This window comes from Oryctolagus cuniculus, chromosome 6, assembly GCF_051225735.1.
Source record: "Oryctolagus cuniculus isolate XC-2025 breed Fujian yellow rabbit chromosome 6, ASM5122573v1, whole genome shotgun sequence".
Classification (NCBI taxonomy): Eukaryota; Metazoa; Chordata; class Mammalia; order Lagomorpha; family Leporidae; genus Oryctolagus; species Oryctolagus cuniculus.
Window position 1 is genome coordinate 58033444 of NC_142872.1, and position 26735 is coordinate 58060178.

The window sequence follows — 26735 nt, forward strand, 5'->3', positions numbered from 1 at the left end:
ACACGGGTGCAGGGGCCCAAGGACTTGGGCCATCCTTTACTGATTTCCCAGGTCATAGCAGAGAGCTGGATTGGAAATGGAACAGCTGGGACTTGAACTGGCGCCCATATGGGATACTGGCACTGCATGCCAGGGCTTTAACCCGCAATGTCAGCCCCTGTAAGTTTCTATTTCAAAATGAGTTGAAATATTTATCCTAGTGGTAGAGGTTTGGTTTACATTAGCAATCAGGTGTTTGTCCAACATGTAGTCATTGAGTAGCCCGTCTGGTCAGTGCTGAAATTAGAACAATGAATTAGATGGACTCAGGCCCAATCTTCATGGAATTTTTAGTCTGGTGGGCAAGAGTCATTAAGCAGATAATTGTGGGGTGCATGTGCAATCGAGGGGAGATGAGGGGAGGTGCTCTCAGAGCATGCAGTAAAGAGACCAAGTCTCAGGGGGACTTCTCAGAGGAAGCCGTCCAAGTTGTGACCTGAATGATAAGTAGGAGTTGGCAAGTGAAAAGAAGGGTGTAATAGCTGAAAATACAGCCTGAGGGAGTTCTTTGAGACTGGTGAGAGCCTGACCCAGTTGAACTATAGAAAGTCCAGGATGGCTGGAATTTAGTGATCAAGGGACAGAGTGGCTGGAGACTGATTAGAAGTGTAGGGAGGACCTTGAAGATCTTTGATATATGGACGTTATCCTGGGGGAAATGGGAAGCTATTAAACAATTTTAAACAGGAAAATGCTGTATCATATTCATATTTGTATTTCTTAAAAGATGCCTCTGTTGGCCGGCGCCGCGGCTCACTAGGCTAATCCTCCGCCTAGCGGCGCCGGCACACCGGGTTCTAGTCCCGGTCGGGGCGCCGGATTCTGTCCCGGTTGCCCCTCTTCCAGGCCAGCTCTCTGCTGTGGCCAGGGAGTGCAGTGGAGGATGGCCCAGGTGCTTGGGCCCTGCACCCCATGGGAGACCAGGAAAAGCACCTGGCTCCTGGCTCCTGCCATCGGATCAGCGCGGTGCGCCGGCCGCAGCGCGCCGGCCGCGGCGGCCATTGGAGGGTGAACCAACGGCAAAGGAAGACCTTTCTCTCTGTCTCTCTCTCTCACTGTCCACTCTGCCTGTCAAAAAAAAAAAAAAAAAAAAAAGATGCCTCTGTTGAGTAGAAAATGAATTACAAGGGGGGCAAGAGTGAGAAAGAAAGACCATTTCAGAGACCCCTACACGTGAGTGGTGATGGAGACTTGGAGGACCTTGGTGCTATTGGAGAGGAGTAAATGGCTTGGGCAGCTGGAATTAATTGGCCCTGATGATTGATTGACATCCATATTCTTCATGATCTTCCCCTTCTTACTCCAGGACTCTGAAGTGGGCATCTCTGGAGCCCTGTCCTGTGCCTGGCAACTCTGGAGGGTGAACAGGCATATTCTTGCTCAATCCACATGTTCTATCTGATTCTTTGACAATAGTGGCAATTAAAAATCCTGGGAGCTGACCTCAATGGTAACATGGCCCACTTACAGAAGAGGGAACCAGGGCCCAGAGTAGGGTGACTTGCTAAAGGTCGCAACCTTTGTTAATGCTGGAGCTTGTCCAGAAGGTGGTGGTGCAGACCTTGGCCATTGCACTCTCTGTCACAATGCCTTCTGCTGGCAGCCCGGCCCTCAGCCATCCTGCTACTCAAGCAAGAGCTCTGGGTGTGTTGAGCTCAACACTTGCCCCATGTCCCAGGTTGCAGAACACAGAGTTTTACAGCATGTGCATTTAAAAAAAAAAAAAAAAAAAAAAAAAAAAAAAAAAAAAAAAAAAACTGACACCATTCCTAAGGCAAATGTTAAAGATGCTATTTAACGACACACACCAAATGTCAGGGCTCTCAGTGGAATGCAGCAGGAAGCTTGGGGTTAATTATCCTTCTTGGGAGCCATGGACCCAAAAGACAAAGTTGGGATGCTCTTGACATGACCACAATTTAAAGTAATAATAACTTGACATTTCTGAGAGAATCGTCTTTCTACCAGCAGCCCATGCCAGAAAGCAGGAGGCAGGTGAAAAATGAGCACCTCGATGCTGTGATTGTAAGGGAAACTGTCTCCAGTTGTGTGACCTTTGGTTAGATGCCCTGGTTCTCATGGTGAGAGTGGGAAAAGTCAGGAAAGATATTGGGGTATAGTTCTCTTTTAAAAATTAAATGTAACATTTGTTTAAAAATCAGAATATAATATAAAGTATATAATAGTACAGTTGGAACACACACTTTTCCAAGATGCCACATGTACATTTTCAGGTTTACATTAGTTGTGTATTTGCGTTTGTGTGTAAACATTCTGCACTTTTTTTTGTCACTTAAGGAATCATGGAACCTCCTAGGTAATTACAAAAAGAAAAAAAAAAAAACTAAAGAAAGAAGTAGAAAAAAACAAAAGCAGTCAAAAACTTAACTTCTTCTTAGTGCCCAAACATTTAGACCAACTAGAGAAAAACCTAGGAAGATGCTGCTGAATATTAACTTTTCTTTCAAGTAGATGATGCAATCTATATTTTTCTCTGTATGTGTTAGAAGCATAGAAGAGAGTATGTGTGTGTTTCTATCCTTAGGAACATTGTTTTGGGAGCATTCAATTTCTAATTATATTGGAAGGAAAAAAAAACCCTGACTGCCATTTTTCATGTTAATGGAGAAATTTACTTAAGTGCAGAATTATGCAGCTTAGTTGTTCTTGCCAAATTACATAAAGTCTGCAGCTCCTCTCGGAGGAATGAAGGATGGCACGGGCCACGCGTCACACTCTATTCATAACTTAGGAGTTCTTTTCAAGGCTTTTGCCTGCATCTTATTACCTACTTACTATTAATTTATTACACAGGCTTGCCATAATTTAAAAGTAAAGTGAATGTTTTAGATGGGTTGTTTTTCTTTCACTTCTTCCATATTGTTAACTTCTAGTATTTTTATTTAGACTGTTTACACTTCCACCTGAGGTCGTTTTTCTTCAGTGATCATATTAATTTTTATGTGTTTGTTCTAGACATTTTTCAAAATAGGATCCATCCTTGTCTAGTCCTTGTTCTTCCCTCTCATCCACAAATCATTCCACCCTGGGGCTATTTACAGGAAGAAAGACTGTTTAGTGAAACCTCTTTGTGGTTTGCCCGAAGGGATGATCCCTCCTTAAATGTCAGACTCTGGATAAATAACAGCTCAAGTAGAAATAATTTTGTCATTGACAAAAGAATTGGCACCAGGAGCTGGTCTGAGCCCTGCCTATGGGCCGTTGGTGGTATTGAAAGCAAGAAAGCCTTCCTGGAGTTCTCTTTGGCTGTGAGGGCTGCTTGCCAGTTCACACTGGCAACACGGTAGCCATCCTCACCTTCCTAACATATTAGGGTTTATTCCTCTCTTGACAGCCTCTTTTCATTTCAGATTCGTTGCCCACTGTTGGGTGAGACCGTTAACTCTAAGTTTGTCGTCGTGTTGAAATGTTGTATTTCAATCAGCAATTCCTTATTTATTTCAGGTCCATAGACTTGGTGACAGGGGAAAGGATGGGAATGGTGATGGTGTCCATGTAGGAAAGAGGGGAATCAGGATGAGGACCCTCTCTTTCCCAAGTCCTTTGCAGGCATATTGCATTGACTTAAATGGACCTGCTGAGTGCACTGAAGGGTTTTGTTCTATAAGGAGGATCAATACATGCAAGGATTATTTTCAGACAGTGAGACTCAGCCACTGGTGTAGCCACAATTATTCTTCATCCCAGGCAGAGTGACAGAGAGAAAGAGAAAGGGGGAGGTGGGGAGGGAGGAGAGAAAGTACACTTGACTCCTTGGCTCTGGCTTTAAAGTATTGTGATTTTCCCAGAGTAATAACTCTTCTGAAGCCAGGAAAGGCTCAATGGTTCTTTTTTGTAACGTTGCTAATTTACACCTGTCCTAATAAAGCAAATTGTTAGCTCAGAGGTAGGAACACCAGCCAAGTCACCTTGGATTTAGAGCTTGAATAGAAAAAGGTTGGAGCCAGCCTGCTAGCTTCCCTCCAAGAGTCCAGTAATATCATCCCCTGAGCAAATGATATTTCCCCACCCACCTGTTTGCACCAGCTCCTGGCAACTGGCTCTTAGTGTACTCTGTTCCCTGGAGGGAGCAGCGCCTCGAGCTTAACGGGTGAAATCCAGAGCCAGGTACTTCCGGCTTCCAATTTTGGCTCTATCATCTATTAATTGAGTGACCTTGAGCAAATTCTGCTATTTAGCTAAGCCTCCCTTTTCTTTTTAAAGCCTGCCTTTTCTAATTCATTGAATGGTGATAACACCAACAACACAGGTTCCTATATGGGTAAAAAAGAAACAGGTATTTACAGAGCCGTTAGCACAGTGTCTTGTGGGTAGCAAATGCTTCATAAGCAGCAGTAGCAGCAGCAGTTTTAGTAGTAAAGGTAATAATAACATAGGCTGTGTTCCTGAAAATGACCATTAACACCATCTTTGAGAGTGTACTTGGGTGGTTTAGGATGAGGAGAACTGTGTTGGATTTTGGATTCTTAAGACATCTCAATACAACCACAATGAATGTGCTGAGGTTCATTTATTCAGTGATTTATCATTTGTTGGTCTACTTGTTTATCACTCACTTTTGATGTTGCAGGCCTGTTGCTAGACATGGGGATATTATGACAGACAGGTTTGATCTCTGTGTGGAGCTTACACTGTGGTGGAGACAAATCAGTGATGATAAAGGATGAGGTACTATGACAGGGACGTCTTAGCAGCTGTGACAGTCTGAATTAACAGTGTGTGGAGCGTGTATCATCCATCTAAGAAAGTTCCCTACATAAGTGCCGTCCTTAAGAACCTGGTATCATATTTGATGCACAAAGGTATCAGTTTGTGCAGTGAGGTGGCAAAATAGTGTGATGACCTCATTGTTTGAGTAACTTTGCTCCATTCCACTTGAGATCAGGGAATCATTTAAAATAGATTTTTCATTTCTAAAAGCTTTCCATTAATCTGGTCTCACTTCCAGGCTGTTGTGAAGTGAGTCAGGTGTGTGTTTTGCCAAGAGCAAATTCAGGAAAAGATGTGATGGGGTGAGGGAGACACAGGGGCTGAGCCCAGAGCTAAACTTGCAGTGTCTTTCTGGACTGCTGGGGAGGAAGGAACGAGGTGGGGAGGGCATATTGTGCTGGGTGGTGGCGTGGGAGGGGTAGGCACGGAGGGCAGAGAGGTGTCACCAAATCTAGGTGATAAACCTGGGTCACTGTATTTCCAGAGACCTGTTCCTTCCCAGGCTTCTACCTTATGCCTCTAAAGGTTTTATTTCTTCTTTCTCATATGCAAAATGTAGATAATAATAGCCTCTGTCAAATGAGCTAATCCGAGAGAAGAGCTTAGCACAGTGCCTGACCCTTAAGAAAGTGTTCGGTCATAAATTTAAGCTTTTATGTTTCCATTATCCCCACCACATTTTCCTTCTAAGTTCTTTGATTCATGTTCATCTCCCATACAGTGCGTGGGCCATAGTAAGCGCTGAGTAAAAGGTAGTTGTCTCTTGCTCCTTAAGATTCAGGAAAGATCCAGAAGAAAAACTGGATATAATTGAAAGCGTTTGCTTATTAATCCTGAGATTAATAATCTGTGTGAGTTCTTGCCATGTATTCAGAGAAGAATTCTGAATACTGTCTCAAATAGACCAGACAACTTGGTAAGTTTTAAGGGTTTTATTCAGTGAGAGAAGTGCATAGGAGAGTGAGGGCTTTATCTAATGGAAAAAGAAAAGTCTAGTAGCTAAGTTAGGGTCTATACCATGCAGAGAGCAGGCCAGGAGCCAGCCATGTGCAGCAAACATGCAGGCAGGAAAGCAGGGAGTGGGTGGCCCGAAGGCCATGCACCTCAAAGGCATGGGCAGCAAGGGCAACAAAGGGCAATAATGGTGAAAAAAGAGAAAAAGGGCCCCGCCCAACATGTTCCAGGCCTTTTATCTACTTCCAAAGGAGTGTGGTTGGCTGGTGGGCATACAGGTCAGGTCAGGTAGAGGCATGAGATCACACAGGGGCAGGGTGAAAGCGTGGCCTTCCAGCTCACAAATCTAATCCATCTTATCCTATCTGCCTGCCTACATTATGATGTCCTAATAACTAACATTTATTAATTGTTGAGTATAAACAAGACACTGTGCTAATTGCCTCGCATGTATTATTTCATTTTTAGAACAACCTTTTAGGGCTACTACCATTTTACTAAAGGGGAAAACTGAACCTTAGAAAGATGAAATAACTTAACCAAAGTTACCCAGCTAATAAATGAGAGAGCAGGGAGTGGGATCCAGGCCATGGGACTTAAACGTCTACATTGTAAGAGGCAGGGGAGCCTGTGGAGTGTGGCTCAGAGGAACTGGAAGTAGACAAGATACAGGAAATAAAAGGCGGCCAGGAAACCCTCTACCCCTCCATGTAAAGCAAGTCGCCCACTTGCTTTCTACAGCGTGTAGCTCTGTAGTTCGATTCTGCTCCCCTGGGCTGCTGGCGTGAGGTTGGCATCTCGGTTTCAGGCTGAGGCTTTGTGTACCTGCACAGAAGAGGTGGCGCAAAGCATCGTGCACACCATATGGGGCTCCGTTTGCATTTAGTGAGTGCTCAGCTGTGTGCAGTGTCTCCTTAATGAATCACATGCAGGCCGAGCACGGCTATATTTATCCAAGCCCTGGGAGCTGGAGTCTGCCTGTGGTCGGACTCGCATGCCCCAGAACAGTAGCTCGCAGGTTGTTCCAGTTTTCCTTGTGGTCAGGGCCTCAGGGCCCTTCAATAATTTGTTCCCTGGCAGAATCAGCTGGTTTGCGAAGTACCTTTCTAGGCGTTCTAGGCCAGAAAAAAAACATTGCCCTCCTGGAGCTCTAACACAGACCAAACGCTAAAAAAGGAGTGGAATCTGCTGTGCCCTTCATTTCAAGGCCATGCTTCAAGCATCACAGACACACAAAGCGTTATTTTTCCTGTTCTTTTCATGCTTCTGAGGGGAGACCTCATAATGCTTAATTGCTCACCTATCAGCAGGTTATTTCTTCCAAATAATCTAAAACCCTTATGTATTTTTTTCCTTAGTCACTCATTGCTCAAAATATCCCTTTTACTTCTTTAAACTCAGATGAGAGAGTTTACCGAAGTGGTCACTTCAGTGCTCAGGAATCACCAATAGTGAGAATTACCAGGGGTAGGTGTTTAGTGTCTCCATTCAGATGCCACTTGGGGTGCCCCTGTCTCATATTGGAGAGCCCGAGTCCCAGCTCAGCATCTGATTCCAACTTCCTGCTACTGAACACTCTGGGGGACAGCAGCTGATGGTTAAGGAACCTGGGTTTCTGCCTCTCACATGGGAGATCTGGATTGAGTTCTAGGCTCCTGACTTCTGCCTGGCATAGTCCTGGCTGTTGTAGGCGTTTGGAGAGTGAACTAGCAGATCAAAGATATCTCTGTCTCTTTCTGCCTATTAAAAATAAAAGCTGATAATTCAACATTTAAAGAACAATTTAAAAGAAAGAATTACCAGTATTTACTTATATTAAGCACTTGAATGTCATTAACTTCTTTTATCAGCTGGAAGTAACCATTTATATGAGCATTGCATCTTCCTTTTATCAATAAAGGAAATATGATTCCAGAAAAGTCCTTTGTCTGAGACTGCACTAACAGTATGAGTATATGGAGGCATCTGGCTTGATAGCAAAGCCATCTGCATTCAGTATCTCCTTTTGTACTAAATTCTTTCTTTTCTGGGCATTCCCAGCCAGTCCCTGGCTTAAAAGGAAATGTAAATATTTTCCCTCTCCACCTGGAATTGCTTCTTGTCCTTTATGAAACCTAGACAAGTGCAGAATGCATTTTCATCTCTGGATTCCAGGATGTTAAGGAGTTTAACTTGTGACCATGAATAACAGGGAACAAACTACATTCCCACTGAGGCAGAAGCCCCTGACATTGGCCCCATGTGTTTTGTATTATCTGCTTTCCCCGGTTAGTCTCAGAATATAAAAGGAGAAGAATGCTGCCTTCTGGGTTGAGCTGTGTCATGGTACAGTCTGTGACTTAGAGCAAATCTCACCTCTCCTGCTGGAGCAAATTAAATTCAGATTCCTGCAAACTTTACAAGTGGGTGGAGAGTCCTGGCTTGCTCATACGTGGTGTAAAGGTCTCTTTTCTTTCCCACCTCAGTAAAATAATATTGAAAAGATGATGAAGTCAACTTGCTTTCCCACTCTGACCCTCAGTTTCTTCCTCTATGCAAGAGAACATGGACCAGGTCTTCCCAACGATTCCTGATTTTAAATCCCAGTCTCTGCAGGAAGAAGCTTGTTCCACTCTGTGACGTTTTGGCTAGACAGGGTCGTAAGGAAACTAACCAGGGCTAGTGTAGGCCAGAAGGGGAATTGGTTGTAAGGATATTTATGCAGCTCATAAAATTTAAAAAGAATTAAATAATCAGACACAGAGAGATGCAGACCAGGGCAGCCTCAGGGATCACTTTAGCTACAGTTCATGAAAATTCTCCTGGGAGTGCTGCCATGAAGATGACTCCAAAAAAAAAAAAAAACCTCATTTTTATGTTTCTCTGTTAAAAATGACAAATTCCAGGGAGAGCAAGAATTGCCACAGGTTTATTTAATTATATGGGGGGTGGGCTGGGGCTGAATAGGTTACCAACAGAAAAGTGTGGCTGGAGGCCATCCTTGTGGGTGGTGAAGGTGGTGCCTGTGAGAATGCCCTGGGCAGAACCACCCCCACCACACACATATGCAAATGAGGGGGCTGTACCCAAAAAGCCCATATGTATATAAATGTGTGGGCAGCCCTTACTCTGAGTATGGAGTATGGGTAAGAGAAAATGTGTAGGCTCAATACGTGGGATTTTCAAAAAATTCAAGGAACATGAATATTATGAAATAGCTATGCATAGATTTCAGATTTCTTTTGCACAAAAAGAAAGTTTTCTTTTTGTTAGAGGGAGAGAGAGAAACAGAACACTCCCATGCATTGGTTCACTGCAAATGCCTGCAGCAATCAGGGCTGCGCCAGTCTGAAATCAGAGCTGAGAACTCAGTTGAGGTTTCTCAGCTGGGTGACAGAGACTCAGCTGCTTGAACCATTACCTGCTGCCTCCCAGGGTCTGCATTACCAGGAAACTGGACTCAGGAGCAGAACCAGGACATGGACCCAGGCACTCCAGTATGGGATGCCAACATTCCAACCAGTGCCTTGACTGCTAGGCTACACACCAGCCTCATAAATTTGTGTCTTAATTTCGTTTTTCCCACATGGCTTTTTGTAGTATCCCTGTACTACTTTAGACCAGTAACAGCCATTGTGACTGAACGCATTAAACATTTTAGGCAGCAGTGGGCAGTGGGACAAGTAAAGGATTTCTGGGCAAAAGGCTTGAGGAAGGGCCTCCTGTTAGATAGAGCCAGTGGCCATGGGTACGAAGTAAAACAAACAGCACCATCTCACCTTACAAGGAAGTCAACCACTGCTGTTTGAGTTAAGAGCCTGTCTTCTCTTCCCAGTCAAGTGTAGGATGCAACTCTGGTCCTGTCTTTTGCACTGTGATGGAAACTGAGCGAGGTTCAATCCCTTGAGAGTTTTCTATGTCCTTTCTTCATGGGGATAATAGCAGAACAGCACTCAGACTTCTGCAGTTAACAGGAACTTCTGCAGTTAACAGGAACAAGCTTGCAGCTCACACCTCCCGGGGGGGCCAAGTGCTGGGCTTACCCCTTCGGCCGTGAGCTGGTCTCTTCACGGTCCTTCAGCACAGTAGCGACAGCCTGCATGTTGTAGATGAGGAATGAAGGCTTATAGAACTTTAGAGTCAGTAAAGTACAGAGTGGGGTGATATGCAAATAGATTGACAGGATGAGCTCCAGGTTCCTATCCTGGCCCTGACACACCAAGGTGTGGTGCCCTAATGCAGATTGCTTAAGCTTTGTTAACATGCAAAATGGGCATGTGCTAATTGCTTCCTCATGGTGTGGTGGTGAGTGTGGCCTGTAATATATTTCCGAGCAGTACCTGGGCTTGGGCTTGGGAATGCTCTGTAGTGTTTGCTGTTATTTATTAATAGTCAGTCTAGGTTGTACAGGGTAGAGCTGATGGGGAGTGAGCCAGCAGGTGGAAGCTATCTGAATGCCTGTCCATCCCTCTCTTTGTCTCTTTCTCTCTGCCTCTCACATAAATAAATAAATACAAATTTAAAAACAAGTTTTGAAGAGCCAAGATTTGAATCCAGAGCTGATAAACTCTGCAATTCACAGTGTCCTGCAAGGAGTCTCTGTAGCAGTAGAACAAGGAGATTTAGGGAGGAGTCATATAAGGGGCAGGGAGGAGTCGGTTGGTATATGGTATGTGTGTGGCAGTATAGAGCATGCTACGGGAGAGAATTAAGGAACCTGGGGCCAGCATTGTGGCACAGCAAGTTAAGCTACTTGTGATATCACCTGTATCCAACATCAGAGCACCTGTTTGAGTCTTGGATGTTCTGCTCCTTGCTAATGCACCTGGGAAAGCAGTGGAGGATGGTCCAATTGCTTGACCCATGCCACCCACGTGGGAGACCTGGAGTTCCTGGTTCCTGGCTTTGTCCTGGTCCAGCCCCAGTGATTGTGAACATTTGGGGAGGAAACCAAAGGATGGAAGACCCTCCCCCCAGTTCTGCCTTTCAAATAAATAAATCTTTTTTTAAATTTTTTTTATTATTTATTTGACAGATAGAGTTAGATGGTGAGAGTGACAGAGAGAAAGCTCTTCCCTCTGTTGGTTTACTCCCCAAATGGCTGCTACGACCAGTGCTGCGCTGATCCGAAGCCAGGAGCCAGGTGCTTCTTCCTGGTCTCCCACACGGGTGCAGGGGTCCAAGCACTTGGGCCATCCTCCACCGCCCTCCTGGGCCACAGCAGAGAGCAGGAGTGGAAGAGGAGCAACCGGGACTAGAACCCGGCGCCCACATGGGATGCCGGCGTCACAGGCGGATGATTAACCAAGTGAGCCATGGCGCTGGCCTCAATAAATCTTTTTTTAAAACTTCTCTTTTAAGGCAAAGGATAACTTTTTAAAAAAGATTATTTATTTATTTGAAAGAGTTACACACAGAGAGAAGGATAGGCAGAGAGAGAGGTCTTCCGTCATCCACTGGCTCACTGCCAATTGGCCGCAACTGCAGAGCTGTGCCGATCCAAAGCCAGAAACCAGGAGCTTCTTCTGGGTCTCCCACACGGATGCAGGGGCCCAAGGACTATAGGCCATCCTCGACTGCTTTCCCAGGTCACAGCAGAGAGCTGGAATGCAAGTGGAGCAGCTGGGACTCAAACCGTGCCATATGGGATGCCAGCACTGCAGGCGGTGGCTTTACCCGATACACCGCAGTGCCAGCCCCTCAAATAAATAAATCTTTAAAAGAGAGAGGGAGAGAGACAGAGAATGAAAGAAAATAAAGGAAGCTGAGGCATGAGGCCATATCAGGACGCCTGGCTCTTCCCGCAGCCTTTTTTCTGTAACCCAGAAGAAGATGCCTGGAAGGTCAGCGGCTATCGAAAGTGCCCCTTAAACTTCCTTCTTGCAGAGGGCTTCAGGGAGGAGTTACTTGAGACCAGAAGGAGAGAAAGACACAATGGGGAAGGCGGAAGGAAAGTTCTGGAGAGAGTGGGGCAGGGAGCCGGGAAGAAGAGGCAAGAAGGGGGAGGGCACGAATGGGACCTGACAGAGGTAGCGTGGAGGGGGCAGGGCACAGGTGGACATCCTGCAAGGCTTGTCAGGCCATATCTGAGGAGAGCACCTGTACCAAAGCCTGCTCCCAGAGGTGGTGGGTGGGTGAGGCTACCACTGGGATGCTGTCTCTATCTGAATCGGAGACAGGAGCACTAAGCTCTGTTTCACACTGGGTGCAGCAGATTAGGCCGTGGATATTTCACGGCTAGCGACAAAAGCTTGTTTGGAGAAGCTTTGGGCTGAACAACACTCCTAAGCCTGGGGAAGGGGTCGATAAGACTCAGAGACCTGATTTTATACAAGAGGATGGTTTCTATGCAATATTACATGTGTCAGAGGGACTTCAGAAAGTTTGTGAGGAAAATGGGATTAGAAGATAAATTTATTTTGGTGCATAAAATTTTGAAATCCATGCATAGTTATTTCATAATAAGCATTCTCCATGCAGTTTGAAGAGTACTTGTATGCATGGATTTTAAAAATATTTTACATGAAAATAAGCTTATCTTTTAACTTCATTTTCCATGAGCTTCCTGAAGTACCTTCATGTAGGAACTGAAAGGTTCTGGAAGGATACACAAGAATGTGTTGCCAATAGCTAATCTTCCGGTTGAAGTCATGAGGAGACTCATTTTCTAAGTTATGTCTTTCTGTTATGTCTATGTTTCTTACAGTGACACCTCTGAGTCTTTATAATCAGAGGAACAAAAGGTTTGCATTAGGTGATAAGAACACTCCAGAAGTGCCTGGGGCAGGGAAAGTCACAGGTCCCTGTGACAAGCAGGCAGGGGCTAAGCAGAAGGGCCAGTGGATCTGAACATATTTCTCCTTGATGTTTCCAAGATACATTGAAAATCTGATGGCTGCAATCTCTCCTCTGATTCTTGCAGAAGGGTGAAATTATTAATGTCCCCACAGCTCAGAAAAGTTTCCTTCCTTTGAGGTTCTTTAGGATTGAAAAAGATGATGGGAAAGGGCAGATGCATGCTGCTGTGCCCGCTGGAGGTTTCTGTGGCGTGGTGGCCGTGAGGTTTTTCCCCTCGAGGGAATTACGCCTGCAGCAGCTGCACTGTCAACTCTGCCTCCTCCTGAAGCCCCCATCTCCTGTCTCCCCCACTTTTGCTTTTAAGTTTTAAATAAAGACTGGCTGGTGCACGCTTTCCAAGGCATTGTTTGTTGGCTTGAGAAATCACCCAGATGTATCTTCTTTCAGGCTTTACGAAGGCAAAGAGCAGATGGAGTTTGAAGAATCCATGAGACGGCTCTTCGAATCCATCAATAACCTGATGAAAAGTCAATATAAGACCACCATCCTTTTGCAGGTTGGTTTATGTTACCAAATAAGTAAATAAACTCTGCCTTTTCCCTTGGCCTTCTAATAAATATCAGCATGCTGAGATAATGTCTGCTTTTGCTTAAATATGCAGCTTTGTGTTAATGGAAGGCCTGAGCGGCTTTGTGGTTTAAGGCTCCTGAAGACTGAGGGCTCCTCAGGGCAGGAGAAAGCATATTTATTTTTTGTTTCCTATGAATGTAGCAGTGCCTCCTTTTAAAATAGTGCTGGAGCTTTTGCTAGCTGGAAAGAAATAAGTCAAACCTGATCCACATCTAATGGTGAGACTAGTAGTAAAGGTGGCAGTCTCTTAAATTGAGGCTCTGATAGTCCACTTTTTATTCTCAGCACCATAAACTCAGGTCTCCTTTTGGGATTAAAGAATCTCCTCAATAGACAAGAGATAACGTTGGAGAGAGCCAGGGCTCTGATGTAGTGGTTCATGATGCTAATCTGCTAACTCTTTAAATCTCGAAGCAACCTTGAGGCTTAGTCTGTTAGAGTTTAGCACAGAGGCTGGGTGGGGAGGCTTCAGAACTTTCACAGAACACTTCCTTCTGGGGAAGGTGGGCTGCTAATGGGTCATGAATAAAGAGAACCTGACCACATTCATCCGAATCAGTGAGCTGATGCAGATTGCTCCTCTTACTTCTTTCTTTTTTGATCAACGTTATCCTGTTGGTTGCTAATTTAAGTATACATTTTGTCTGGGATTGCTCAGCCTCTGGTTAGCATGAATGAAGTACTTGAGTTTAGCTCAGATGGAGGTGGGGTGGCAGAGGCACAAGGCTGTCTAGGGAGTGTTGGTTGCTAAGACTATGGGTTCCAAACTTTGCACATTAGAAGCACTTGGAGTTCTTTAATAGATTCTGCTACTGGGTTACCACCACCATGCTTTCCAGTTTAATTGGTGGGGAGAGTGACTAATGCAAAGGGATTTTGAAACACTTCTTCTCCAGGTGACTTTAATATAAAGAAAAGTTTGCGAACCCACTTTGCTGATGGCTTTCTTTGATTTAACAGATAGTGGGATGTACATGTGTGCAGTGTATGTGTTCATGCAAAGAAAGAGAGGGGCTTTGTCTTGTTCATCCTTGTATCCTCAGCATCTAAAAGAGTCCTAGCACATGATTGATGAGTAATAAAATTCTGCTGAAGGAATGGATGCACAGCCTTAGGGACAGGTGTTAAGATGTCCACTTCATAGATGAGGATACTGAAACTCCAGCTTTCCCAAGGCCAGGCAGTATTAAGGTTGGGGTTCACGTCTGTTCCTGTCAGGCTTTCAGAACCACTGTGGCAACAGTGATCGTGCTCATGTAGCACCTGCTAGAACTGTGGGTGTTTTCCTGGGGACTGGTTGAGACAGACTCACAGTTTCACCTTGTCTTCCCTCTTGGTTGTTTTTAAAGACATTCCCAATATTTCTATAGCCCTCATTTTCTATAACACAGGAGTAACAGGAGCAGAGGCAGCACGAAATGTGGCCTGTCACAGCACCTGTATCCTATTACAGTCAGCTGCGCTTCCTTCTCGTGGGAGGCTATACCCTGTAAGGGTATCCAAAGAGAGCTGAGAGTAACGGCAGTGGTGATTTGAAGGACTCTGGAGCCAAATCAGGTCTGAGAGAGGCTCCAAGGAAGCCGAAGTGGGAATGAGGAACCCGTGGACTGAGGAAGCCAGCTGATGGGGAACAGAAAGGAGCAGGTGCTCCAGAGAGAGAGGAAAGGAAGATGAAGGGAATGAGCCAGCCCGGAGCTCCTCCTTCCAATCAGCACCACATGCATCTTGGTGGAAAGAACCAAGGGACAGAGGGAGGAAGAATGGAGAAGAAGAAAGAAGGAGGGAGAAAGAACAGAAGCGAGGAAGTAAAAATGAGCAAGTCAGCATTGACGGTACTGGGGAGCCGTGGGTCTACAAGAACATTCCTCTTCCTACTTGCTGACTCAGTGTCAGTTTCCTCATCTGTAAGACCTTAGTGTTTGGGAGGATCACAGAAACATTGTCTGCAAAGGAGCAAATTATACAATGCTAAGCAAACACAGAGAACTAAGACGATTATTGTGGCTTAGGCATAAGTCGTTTTACCCAGCTGCTTATTGTCTGGGAAGCCGTGTTAGAAATGCCTTGCTTTGCCTGTGGTTAGGGCCAGATTATGCTAGATTCTTCTCCTGGATCTTCACCCACCCCCCGTTAAAGCTGTGCAAAGGGGCTTCATCTCACTTTAGATTTGCCGGAAGGGCCAAATTTAGCTGAGGGATTTACATAAAACTAATGATGTGCTCTTCCTAGCTACATGGTTGTTGTGAAGTTATCAAAGAAGAATTTAAGTCATATTCAAATAGGAAGAGCAGCACTGTTTGAGGAGAATTTAATGCTGTTTCAGGGGTGAGGAATGGGCTGATGAGAAAGGAGGGATCAAGGCCATGTGATGTCAGCAAAAACTTCACTCAAAGAATCTTCTGCAGACTTTGTTATTTGCTATGGGAGAAAGAGCTTTGACTTTTAAGTCAGAGAGGGTAAGAAACTGTAACCTTGGGCACATCCTTTTGGTTTGTTGGGCCTCAGTTTATCCTTTTATAAAATGAGAAGAACAATGTCTGAGGATTCCAGTAGATTAAATAAAATAATATATGTTAAGTAGGAAGTATCAGCCCTGTAATATGAATTAGTTTAAATATCATTTAGTCATTTATACCACTCCATCCTTTACCTTATCATAAAATAGAAGATTCTGGGTCATTTTGCCAGAGCAGAAACCAGAAAGGGTTTTTTTTGTGTTCCTAACCTTGCCACATGAGGCCAAGTAATAGTTGGACTTTGAATTATTCATTATACCAAGACAATCAAAGAGAAAAAAATGCCCACAAGAATTGTCTGTGTGAAGAAAATGGATGGCAAAGTTTGGCTGGTGACATAGGACAAGGTAACAGGTTTGATTCTGAGCCTGCGTGGAGTACAGTGGAGAGAGTCCTGCAATAAGTTTGGTTGTCTGCTGTAAGTGCTGGGTGGGAGCGCAGTAAGAATGCCTGTGACTGACACACCCAATTCATTCCAGCAGGGCATCTAGCAGAAACCCTTACTTGTGCCTGCCTTAGTTCCTACTAGAGAAGATCTACGTCAGCTCTCAGCTTTGTCCATTGTGTTCTCAGACGGAAGCAAGTTATTCCCCATTTCTAAGGCTCATCTGGCTCTAGTGAATTGTTTTCTGTGGTTTTCCTTAAAGTTCTGAGTTGGCATGGCCGCAACTCTCCCAAAACCATGTAAAGTGTAAAGCCAGTAGTTCAAAGAGGAGGAGAAGAGGAGTAAAAATGTTCCCATTGATGGAGTACCTGCCATGTCCAGGTGTGGAGCTGGGCTCCTCACAGTGGTTTTAACCCTACCCGGCATTTGTAAGGAACCACTATCCTCAGTGTCCACAGAAGGCTCCTAATTCATCCCAACTCATACTTATCCACAGTGGTGGACCTAGGGTGTGAGCTCATCCAAAACTCCTATCTCCAAGATCAGTGTTCATCTCTGTGCCTTAGGAATAGGTTGGGCCAGGGGTTTCCATAATGGTTACTTGCCACCCCGCTGAGCACTGTTGATAGAGTTGATGGTAAGCTGATAATTCACAGATACTTGTGAATTAGATGCGGCTCAAATGTGAGTGAAAGGTACATAGAGTTTCCCTGAAGACCAGTTTGCTCCATTCTGCTTAAGGTCTTTGATATTTTGCAATGCCCCAATTTGATGGAATTAAATAAACAGCTGATGTTTAATGATATGCCCTCTTGGTCACTGTCAGTGCCTCTCATGCTAATGAAGTCACTCATGTATCCAGGAGGCAGAGGGCTCTGTCTTATATTTGCTTAATGTCTGGAACAGCACAGTAAGTTCTTGAATATCTACTGGCTGAATAATTAAAGAATCAGTACTAGAGTCTACCATTGTTTTTGTTTTGTTTTGTGTTTTAGCATTTATTATATGTGCAACGTTGAGCTAAAAGCTTTACATATATTGTGAGCTTGTTTGAGCTCTGTAACAACTTTATAAGGCAAGTATTCTTCTTATCTCTCCTTCACAGAGGAGGAAAAGAAAGCTTAGAGGGGTTGAGTTACTTTACCATAGCTGAAAGGCAGTGGATCTTGGATTTGAATTCATTCCAAAGTTTGAATTCTTCATCAACACCAAACAATAGTGTAAATTCATTAAAGACTTGCCCTTCTGGCAAGGGGTCAGGTAGATGAGCCTTAAACAATAGTAAGCAATGGTAAGGACAGGCAGGTGTTTGGCCCATGGTCATGAACAAGAGCTAATTAAGGATTCCTCTTTCTTCCCTCTCTTTTCTCTGTTCATTGATATACAAATATTCAAATGTCTGAACTGAGTGGAAAAAGTGGCCTATTCTTGAGAAGTGGCCCACAGGCTGTACGCTTAACACCTAAAGGTAGGGAAAATAAAACTCAATATTAACAAGAGGAGTTGGGGGTTTGCCCCAGACTTTTAAATGCGTGTTCAATTCTTATCTCCTTCTCAACAATATACTCCATACTTGGAGGTAATATTTGGGAATAATGAATTCAGTGATAGGTGGGGTAGAATTTTTTGTTTCAATGAGAAAGTTGTAGTCGTATGGATAGTTCACATTTTCCATTTATTCTTCACAACAACTCTACAAAGAAAGAAATATTATTCCCTTTGCTTTTCTGATGAGGAAACTGGAGTACAGAGAGTTAATTTTCCCACAGCCCCACAAGTGAAGGTGGTATTCAGTTTGCCTGGACTTGAAATCCGATAGTCTACCTCTTTTGTCTGGTAATTTTAACCTTGAATTCTACCACTTCCTGCCAAGTCTCAGGGGGCCAACATAATGCTGTTACAGAAAACACAGAGATGGGGTAAATGTTGTGGTACAGCAGGTTAAGCTGCCACTGAAAACCCTTGCACCCCATATTGGAATATTGGTTCAAGTCCTGGCTACTCTGCTTCATATATAGCTTCCTTCTAATGAATCCTGGGATGCAGTGGATGACGGACTAGTAATTAGGTTCCTGCCACCCATGTAGGAGGCTTGAATGGATTTCTGGGCTCCTGGCTTTTGGCCCCATCTATTGCAGCATTTGGAGAGCGAACTAGCAGAAGGAACATATCTCTGTGTGTCTCTGGTTCTGTGACTCTGTCTCTGTCTCTGTTGCTTTGAGCTTTCAAATAAATAACTTCCATATCACAGTGCTGGCTCAAATCCCAGCTACTCTGCATCCTATCCAGCTCCCTAGTAATGTGTCTGGGAAAACAGTGGATGATGGCCCAAGTACTTGGACCCCTGCCACCTCTGTTGGAGACCCAAATGGATTCTGGGCTCCTGGCTTCTGCCTGACCCAACCCCAGTTGTGGTCATCTTGGGGGAATGAACCAGTTGATAGAAGGTTCTCTCTCTCTCTCTCTGTCTCTGTCTCTCTCTCTCTCTTTCCCTCTCCTTCTTTCTCTGTCTCTCCCCCTCTCCCCTCCACACTTCCTCTATGTCACTCAAACAAATCAATCAATCTTTAAAACAGAACAACAAACTGAGCTGAATTAAAAAGAAAAAGAAGCATGGAGACACACATGTTCTAAAACCTGCTGCCATTTCCCTGAAAGAGAAGTGGCGCTATTATTTAACGAAACTGCACTGTTGCTTGGCGGTGACTAGGAGCTCAAACTCTGGCCTTTCACAGACTGGATTCAGAACAGAGGAATAGAGGGATGAGATGAATATCCTGCATTTATTTTCCACAGGGACAACTCCAGAGTCTCTAAGCAAGCATCTTTCTTGTGATCATTCTGTGAAATGTGACGCTATTTGTCCCATTTCCACGGCCCTTGACTGTCCATCCCTTGGCTAAAATCAAAGGACTGAAAATTGGTAGATGGGAATGGTGTGTGTTTTGAATATCTGTGACTCTTGAATGAGGAAAATATCTAGTATTCTTGTAGAAGAATGACTGCCTGTCATTTCAAGACATTGTTTTCAGGCAGAAGTGTGTGTCTACTGGCACAAATGCTGGCTGCTTTTACTGTAAGAGGGAGCAAGACAGCAAGAGCAAGAGAGAGTATGGGAGAGTGCACACTGGTTAGTTTTGATTTTTGATGTTACAGTTAAACAGTTGCTACTTGCCCAGGATTATCGGTTCTGCTGAAGTCCATCCAGAAAGTGGTCCTCTCAGGTGTCTTATCTTGGCTCCTCTCTGGCCAGTGAAGTCATCTCACTGGGTTGGGTCTGGCCCTCTTCTTGAGGGCTGTATCTAACCCAGGGCAGACTTGATTAATATGAGAATTAACTTGTTGCCTCATGATTATCTAATTCCTGAACTAACTCACAACTCTCTGTATATATGATGAGGAGGAGTATTAACTTACGTGATATCAGAAACACTGTCACTGTCCTTTCTTTTCACAAGTTATCCTCATAAAGAGAACAGGACTCTGTCTACTTGCTCTCCCAAGGCAGCCTTCTCTCCCTTATTGAAACTCCCCACTAGCCAAGATGAAGTGAAAACCTTGCCTAATGATGATGGGCAGTAGTGGAGTACTCACCCTTTCTGTGCCATATTGATTCCATTGTTCCTGGAAAATAATTTATGTAGTTTCTCTACTGATCCAACAGGATGACAATACCTGCTCATAAGAGTAGTCGTAAGAATTAAGTTAGATCATGCACAAAATGACTTGGCATGCATAACGTTTCCAATAATGGTTCCTCCTTAATTAATTTACTTATTTCTAATTTTGTTGCACAAATGATTTTTAAAAATATTGATTATTTATTTGAAAGGCAGAGTTACAGAGAGGGAGAGAGAGAACCCGGAAGAGAGATCTTCCATCCACTGGTTCACATCCCAAATGGCCATAACGGCCAGGGCTGGACCAGGAGGAAGCCAGGAGCAAGGAGCTTCTTCCAGGTCTCCTGTGTCAGTGTCAGGGGCCCAACCTCTTGGACCATCTTTTGCTGCTTTCCCAGGCTATTGGCAGGGAGTTGGATTGGAAGTGGAGCAGCCAAGGCGTGAACTGGTGCCTATTTCGGATGCCAACATCACAGGTGATGGCTTAACCAGATATGCCACAACATTGGCCCTGCACAAGTGTTATCTACAATTTATTTTCTATATTGTTTTTTAAGCTTATGCTTAACATCTAATGATTTTATGTATTTCTGCAGAACAAGATGTTTGGTAAATGTACCCAGGGCAATTAGCATGTCTATCACCTTAAACTTTTATCATTTCTTTTGTGGTTTCTATTTTGAAACCTTCTGATTAATGATCTTATTATATGTACACATGTACTATATACATATATATGCATGTATATGTGTATATGTGTGTGTTTAAGTTTTATATGCAACATAGGAATATATGCTATAGAGTGAAAGTAATAATAACGAGATGCAATTTTGTGTATAATAGTACTAATAATGAGAGTAACAGCAATAGCCACAGTAAAGCTGTATGGTTACCAGGAAGCTAACAGATCTAGAAAATCAGTCTGTTTCTAGTTTCTGTATCTCAGAAACATGCAACAACACATGGGGCTCTCCAGTGTTGCCTGGCGGAACCACTGTATTCAGAGAATTCTTGGTGAAAATACCTGATAAACTTATTTGCTGCCACTTATTCAGTTTTGTCAGGGAAAACCATGAGCAGAAGCCCTGTAGCCAACACCAGCTGTGACAACAGTCTCTGCAAGCTTCCTGAGTCAGAGATGGGCTGCCCTGGCTGGAAAAGAGAACCACACCCGTGCCACTTCTCTGTGGGGCCTCTAGACCTGACAAGAATTCAGTATGCTGCTGTTTGCCTTGATAATGCGCTCCGAGTCTGGGGTGACAGCTACTCAGTGTGCTTGATTGTGTTGCCAGCCAGAGTGGGCAGCTGGGAAGATTGGCTCGTGCAGCCCTCCCCCAGCCTGCCTACTTCCTCATGGCTAATAGCTGAAGCGTGCAAGTGTGTCTGTGCAGACTCTCAGGGTCGGCTGTTCTGTAGCTTCCCTCCAGAGCCTTGGAAAGATAAGCAGCTCTTGAAAGCCAGCAAGCTGCAGCCAGCACAGAAGGGCTTGCTTTGCCCAACTTGCTCAGGGGCTGGTTTCTGCCTTTGTTCTCTCATTTGGGTCTTAATTATGATGAGTACAGGTATTTTGTCCAGGTGCTAGGGATGAGGGCAGGTGCTGGAGAGATGAGATGAAGAGTGATTTGGTACACATACTTTAGAGGGCCTGGTGTGTTCTGGGCTTCAGTATCTTCATGTAGCGTAGTTCAGAGGGTGAAGAAGTAGACTTAGGCCCAAGCAGGGCTAGATGGAGAGCTGGGATTCATATCTAGGTCCCTCTGGGCTCAATGCTATTTGGCTTAAGAATGAATGAAGAAACAGTTTGCTAGAAGTCCTTGCCCTAGCCAGTTTCAGAGCACATATCTCAATCTATGGTGTCTCTTTAGAATGCAGAAGTTGTAATCTGGGAGCCCATACTAGAAAGATAGTTGAGAGATGTGGTCGATTTGGATAGCACAGTGTTAAAACAACTGAACGAGAGCAACTGATTCTTTAGATACAGTATGGATGCCATACCTCATCTCTTCCAACTGCCTTGTACTCCTTCTATAACCGCTCCTTTCTTTTGCTTGCCCAGCATTGCAGGCCCCTGATTTTTGCTATGTCTGTTTGGTGTTTCCTGATAAATATAGTCCTTGAACAACTAGGTTGGAATGTACTGTAGATTGTAACTGCCTGGAGGAAGGGCACTGTGCTTCACAGTGTATTAAAGCTCTGGAAAGTTCTGCAGGTAAAAAATCTCATTGGTTTTTCTTTGCATTAACCAGTGTTTCCCAGAATTATTTGATTGCAACCCCTTCTCCCCTACCAAACACCTAACACTGTCCCACAGGGCAGAGTGCCCATAGAAATCCTGGTGTTAGAATCCTCTTTTGTCATGTAGATCTGAAAGAATGAAGAATAGAGCTCTAGACACAAAATCCAATAACTATAAAGTCAAATTTGACAACATGTAAATTAAAATCTTTCTGCACAATGACAGATACCATAAACAAAGTTAAAAGACAAGCAACATGACAAGCAAGAGAGAATTCTTGAGAAATGTGTTGCTGGAAAAAGGTTAATATTAGTAGTGCATGTAGAATTCTACAAACCTAAGAGAAAAAAAGACAAAAGAAGAGTGGCACAATTACGTGAATGAGGAACTTAGTAAATTATTATAGAAAGCATGCATAACTGTACCAGCAACCACCAAGTTGCAAATTGAACATCAGATGAACAAAAATTAAAAAGATTGTGAATCTCAGAATGGGCATGTGGTACAGTGGTTAACTGGCCATTCGGGGTGCTGGCATCTCACACTGGAGCATCTGGTTTGCAGCCTGGTTGTTCTGCTCCTTTTCCAGTTTCTTGATAGTGCACACTGTGGGAGGCAGCAATGATGTCTCAAGTAGTTGGGTTTCTGCTACCCATGTGGAAGACCTGGATTGAGTTCTAGGCCCCTGGCTTTATCCTGGCTGATAAAGCAGGCATTTGGGAAGTGAACCAGTAGATGAAAGATCTCTCTTTCTCTCTTTCCATCTCTGTTTCTCTGCCCCTCAAAATAAAAATGATAATAGATAAATAAACATTTTGAAAATTACAACTGTAAAACTCTTTAAAATGACTGTGTATCTAGTGTTAGCAAGGTTGTGGGGAAAGCAGCAGTAAAAGGAATTTCTTTATTTCTTCTTTAAAGATAATTTTAAAATATTTTCTAAAATTTAATGGATATACATTTTAGTGCACTAATTTTTTGAAAACTTCCTCCTTCATGTATCCTTACAGGTATACACACACACACACACACACACACATACATATATGAAATATTTATAAGGAAAAGGGGCACAGAACAGAGAGGAGATAGGAGATGAACTCGCAGCCAGACTGAATTTATTCAAGAAAAATAAATTCACAGAGGTAGGTGACCAACCATCTACATGCACACAGACTGAACACGGGGCAGAGGGCCCAGTCCTCAAGGGGACTGGGCCTTGTGTATCTTAGGGTGGGCTAAAGGTCCAGAGAGGGGTTGGGGACAGTAGTTGGAGGTGAATTTCTCCATTCAGTCTTTTCAGGTTTTTCGCAGGCTTTCAAACATGGAAAGGAATGCTGGGTTGGAGTGGGGAAAAATACAGGGCAAGGGACTGAGCTGGTCTCTTGAAAGAAGGCAGAGGTAAGGGGTAAAATGAAATTTTATCCACTTTTAGGCAAGAACCTAAAATGACTGAAGCTTATGTCCTTGTTCCATCAATATTTTCTTACCACAATTGCTGTTTGTGTAAGGGGCCATGTAGCTTGAGGGCTTCAGGGAGTGACACCAAGAGCAGCCTGGCTGAACTTGAATCTGAGCTCTCTCCTTGCAAACTTTGTGTTCTAGTTATTTATTTTGAATGCACCAGAGGTTTTTTTTATCTCTGAAAAGAGTATTTCCCTTGTGGGCCTGTAATTAACAAGATAATCTATGAACAGTGTTCAGTATGGTGTCTGCCCCATGGTAAATATTCAGAGAATAGTCATAATCATTATTTATGTGAAGAATCTCAGCTGTGTATACCTAGGAGAAAGATCTTTTCTTTAAGAAAGTAATTTTCATGTCAGGCATTTGGCCTAGCACTAAGGACACTTATGGTGCCCACATCCATATTGGAGTTCCTAGATTTGATTCCAAGCCTCAATTCCTGACTCCAGCTTCATGCCAGTGACTTCCTGCCACCTACATGGGAGACCTGGATTGTGCTTCTGGCTCCCAGCTTTGGCTCTGGCCCAGCCAGCCCTTGCCTGGGCCTGGCTGTTGAGGGTATTTGGGAAGTCAATCAATGGATGGGAGCTCTCTCTCAATCTCTCTCCATCTCTCTGTTTTTCTCTCTGCCTTTCAAATTAAGCAAACATTTTTCAAACAGTCTGTAAGTATTCTGTGTGTTACTGTGTCCTTGAAGATAGAAGCTGCGCCTTTGCTTTTGCATACAGTGAAGTATGTGTCATGTTTTAATCTGCACCCAGAGCCTTGCTTCACTCTGGCAGTGTCCTCCCCCATCCATGTCATGTTGCAGAGCCAGAGTTGTTGCATGTGGGCAACACCCATGCTTATTTCATGTTCCATTCAGGTGGCAGCTTTGAAATACATCCCATCCGTCCTCCATGATGTGGAAACCGTCTTTGATGCAAAGTTACTCAGGTAGGTGCTTATGATGTAGCTTCCTGGGCTCTCTGGCAAAACTGGGATTCAGGGGGAAAGGGGGAAGAGGAGGGCTCTTGTAGGGGGTTCCAGATGGGTACTCAGCTCAGGGGCAGGGAGAGCACATGGCAGGAGCCTCGCTCAGGGCTTCCAGTGTGGCATTTTCGCCTGTTGGTTTTGTTGTGCAGGATTTTGGTGAAAACCAGTTGTGCAATAAGCATCCTTCTTTGATAATGCTGAATTTCAATGTGTAGGTTACAAACTTGGTGCTTTGGGGTAAAGGATCTCTGTTTGACCTGGGCTTGAAGTTTGTTTTAGGTTCCAGTCTTTGCCCCATAGGCCTTATAGTACAAATGAAGGACAAGTCAAGGACCCTTCAAAAGCATGATAGAAATGTGCTCCTTTTTTCTGTTGACTTTCTTGCTCTTATTTAATTATTTAAAAAGCAAAGAGAGACAGAAAAAAAAAAAAAAAAAAAAAAAAAAACAAAACCAGAGAGATCTCCCATCTGCTGGTTCACTTCTTAAATGCCTGTAACAGCCAGGGCTGGTTCAGGCTGTATGTAAGTTCCACACCAACTGGGACCAAGTCTGTTCCCATTGCATCCCCACTTCTCTGAACATTGCCTGTCAGATACTGCGCATGTGCTTATTATGTACTTGGAAGAATGAATGAATTAAATGAGTTTATTTTGGAAAGCTGGCAGGGACTATAATTTTGTTGCAGGGTATTTTTATTTTCACTCTGTTTGGGAAGAGCTGTCTCCTTCTTCATGTCCCAAACTGATTTTATTCTCACAACTTTCTCATGCTTTTTTAAAATCAAGGACTTTTTTTGATCTGAAGATTTACCATAACATAGTACCAGGCATGGAACATTTGCAAATAAAATGGCATGGCAATAAAGTCAGAATCTGGTTTTAAACTCTCTTGTATCTTTGACTCTCTATTTTCATAACCTTGGAAAATTAATTAACCTTTCTAAACCTTACTATTCTCACCTATAAAATCGAGGTAAGTATTGTATCTAACACCTAGAGTTGGTTTAAATGGCACAGTGAATGTAAGATGCAAAGCATGCACCTGAAATATTCAGGGTTATTGATGTTATTTTCACATCCCTTTGAATGCTATTAATATTCAACACCAGCAGTTTACCGAAGTCTCACTGTGTATCTCATGCTCTGCCAGGATTGGAGGCCTAAAGAGAGCAAGAACAATGTGGTTTCTGTCCCCAGAGAGCTTATAATCCAGGGATAGACTCTTAAGTGCCATGAAGTGGGGTACATTGATCTAAGTGGCTCCGCAAGATTCTATTTTTCCTGCCCACAGCCAACTCCTCTATGAGTTCTACACCTGCATCCCTCCAGTGAAACTCCAGAAGCAGAAAGTACAGTCCATGAATGAGATTGTCCAGAGCAACCTGTTTAAAAAGCAAGGTGAGTGCCAGGCTTCCTTGGCAGGTAGGTGATGTCATGGACCCCACATGCTGGTTGGGGAGCTGGATAGGACAGAGTACTACCTGTCCAGTTGTCCTCTAATAATTCCTCTGGTCTGCAAAAGGTCAGACAGTAGAAAGTGGCTGACAATGTAGGCTTCAGAATCTAAATTGATTTTAGGAATCTAAATTGATTTTAAGAATGCTATGGTTGCATTGAGAAAGTTTCATGCAAGTGGTGAGTTTGGAGCCATATGCTTTAAGTCATTGTGGTGTGAGGTTATTGTCTCCCTGTATGGTATGTTGTTGTTGTCCTTAAGCTGAGGGGAAGTGAAGTTTCTTTAGTTACAAAGAATGACTAATGGAGAAGTTCCCCAGATTTCAAGTGTGTCAGAATAAATGGGAGAGCTTATTAAAATGGGAAATAATCTGATTCTGATTCAGTAAGAATTAGATTTGCTTTTAGAAAAAATATACACTGTTTTGGAGTAGGTATGGCATTTACATGGTTCCAAATGCAAAGATATGGAAGGATGCCACATAAAAAGGGTGCCCCAGGCCCTATAGGTGCCATTTCCATTTTTCTCCAGAGTTGAGCAATGTTTCCATTACACGGAGAGACACACCACAGATGGACCATCAGATGGATGTATGCTATATGTTCTTCTGGCCTTTTGTTGTCACTCACATGGTAGCACATTATGTAATGGCTGTGTACTTGGCTTTTATTCACTTATGTATATTCTTGGAGCTTAGAAAATGACAATGAATTTGGGAAGCACTTCTTCGCACCCTAAACTGGTAACTATTAGGTGCTTTGACAACTATGCCTCTGTCAAGAGATTTGGGGTTCTCTGTTATTGAGGTGAGTGAACTAGATGCCTGTGGATACCCAGATATGCCCAGAGAGATTTAAGAGTTCATATTTATCCTCTCTGTCATCTTTTTTTTAAGATTTAAATTTTTAAAGAATTTTTTAAGATTTAAAGCAGAATTTCAGATCAAGA

The 26735-nt window shown here is 43.6% G+C and overlaps 1 protein-coding gene across 4 annotated transcripts in view; it reads left to right on the forward strand.

Annotated features, from left to right (window-relative positions):
* DOCK2 (dedicator of cytokinesis 2) overlaps window positions 1-26735 on the forward strand; it is a 430360-nt gene that overhangs the window by 95101 nt on the left and 308524 nt on the right. For 3 of the 4 annotated variants that reach the window (XM_017341248.4, XM_089335066.1, XM_089335065.1), the window contains exons 23-25: window positions 12949-13057; window positions 24221-24291; window positions 25623-25729. In XM_017341248.4, coding sequence (XP_017196737.2) covers window positions 12949-13057; window positions 24221-24291; window positions 25623-25729 — 287 coding nt within the window. Of the gene's footprint in view, window positions 1-12948; window positions 13058-14733; window positions 14964-24220; window positions 24292-25622; window positions 25730-26735 lie in introns of those variants that run through there. The other variant, XM_089335064.1, reaches the window with a different exon arrangement.